Below are 1781 nucleotides of genomic sequence, written 5' to 3'. Positions count from 1 at the left end.
TCTCTACCCGTAAACACAGAAAATAAATTTTTAACAGCAATATCATCAGCAACAAGTACAGTTTCCTTGGGTATCCTGTAACAGTAATTTTCTGTCCACGCGACAGGGTTCTTTGGGATGTGGAGTTTTGGCCGTTCAAACAAACAATCTGGGCCTCCTTCAAAGAAGGTTATAGACATTCCCAACATTAGGATGCTAGAGTTGACTGGAGATCTGATTGGACACTCAGGAGCAGTCCAGGTACATAAGGCTTAAACTAAAGTTCTTTCTTATAATTATGTAATGCCAGGGCTGCAGTAATGTCTTTTGGACTTATTTCAGATGTTCGTAAGTTTCACGGAGAAAGGTTTGGTTACATGCTCGGCGGACCACCTGCTCATTCTGTGGAAGAACGGAGAAAGACAGTCTCGTCTCCGCAGCCTGGCCCTTTTCCAGAAATTGGAGGAGAGGGGAGGACTTTGACATCTATGTCACTCGCTTTAAAAAAAAGTTGGGAGGTTGATGCTTAATGGTGTTCACAAATGATTTAAATGTTAGTGTGTAATGGTTGGTGTTTACATTTATTCACTTTGCCTTTGGACTGAAGATGTGTATTACCTTAAATTCTATAAACTGTCTGTAAATACCTCATCTTCCAAATGTAACAGTACTTTTGTTTCTACATTGGAGTGTTTGAGCACTGTGATGCTAACATAAGTCATTTTGTACCAAACACAGTCTGTTATGGTTTTACATTAGTACAGCCCAATTCAATTCCTGCTCAGGCTTTACTGTAGATATACATTTGTGCCTCTTCATGTTGTGTAGGTCTGCTTCCATGTGCCAAGAAGCACTGTTGTGATCATCTAGCAGTGCAATGAGAGGAAGGTTCAGCAGCTTATACATGTAATCATTTGCACTATTGCTGTTTTTGTGTTTGTTTGGTTTTTTAATATAGTTTGACAATATGCTTTGTGTTTTTGAGAGTTATGAGAATGACAGTGCTTTAGCAGTGGCATCATTCGATAATGCTTGTATTTTTCAAAAATATTTTGCCATGATTATGCAGTGTGTCTGGAAAGTATTTGCAGAACAGGTTCCACATGTTTTTTCCTGTTACAGCCTTATTCCAGAATAAATTGAATTAATTTTTACTTAAAATTCCACACATACTACCCCATAATGAGTGAAAAGAGTTGAAATTCTTGTGAATCTATGGAAACTAAAAAATGAAAATATAAGATTTATATAAGTATTCATGGCCTTTACCTCAGAAACTGGTATCGATGAAGAGATTGGGGGAAAAAAAGAAACATATCTGCAGCATTAAAGGTCACAGTGAGCTCAGTGGCCTCCATCAACCATGAATGGAAGACATTTGGAACCACCAGAACTCTTCCAAGAGTTGGCTGCCTGGCCAGTGTCAGCAATAGTCAGGGAGTTCACCAACAACTCAATGGCCATTGACAGAAATCCAGCGTTGCTCTATGGAGAGAGGAAAACTTTCAGGAAGGACAAGTATTTCTGTTGCACTCTACCCAGGCCTGTATGATACAGTGACCAGATGGAAGTGATTGCTTAGTAAAAGCCACATGATAGTTCAGCTGGAGTTTGCCAAAAGGTACCTGAAGTGCTCTCAGATGGGAGCCCTTCCTTTTTATCAGATGAGAAACAAAATTCTCCGGTCTGATGAAACACAGATTGCACTCTTTGGCCTGAATGCCAAGCATCATGTCTGGAGCATCAGGTCTTTTAGTTGCCCAACCAGAGTCCAGACCGGAACCCAAACATCTCTGGAGAGA

At 40.0% G+C, this 1781-nt stretch overlaps 1 protein-coding gene across 1 annotated transcript in view; it reads left to right on the top strand.

The window, feature by feature from the left end:
- Positions 1-1162, top strand: part of wdr41 (WD repeat domain 41) — an 8995-nt gene extending 7833 nt beyond the window's left edge. Inside the window, exons 12-13 of the mRNA XM_005720102.1 lie at positions 107-240; positions 322-1162. Of these exons, the coding sequence (XP_005720159.1) occupies positions 107-240; positions 322-462 (275 nt within the window). The 3' untranslated portion in view covers positions 463-1162. The remainder of the gene's footprint in view (positions 1-106; positions 241-321) is intronic.
- The last annotated feature ends 619 nt before the right edge of the window (positions 1163-1781 follow it).

This window comes from Pundamilia nyererei, unplaced genomic scaffold (genome assembly GCF_000239375.1).
Source record: "Pundamilia nyererei isolate P.nyererei 1_Seehausen unplaced genomic scaffold, PunNye1.0 scaffold00002, whole genome shotgun sequence".
NCBI lineage: Eukaryota > Metazoa > Chordata > Actinopteri > Cichliformes > Cichlidae > Pundamilia > Pundamilia nyererei.
Note: the sequence above shows the minus strand (reverse complement) of the source record. Positions and strands in the feature narration are given on the sequence as shown.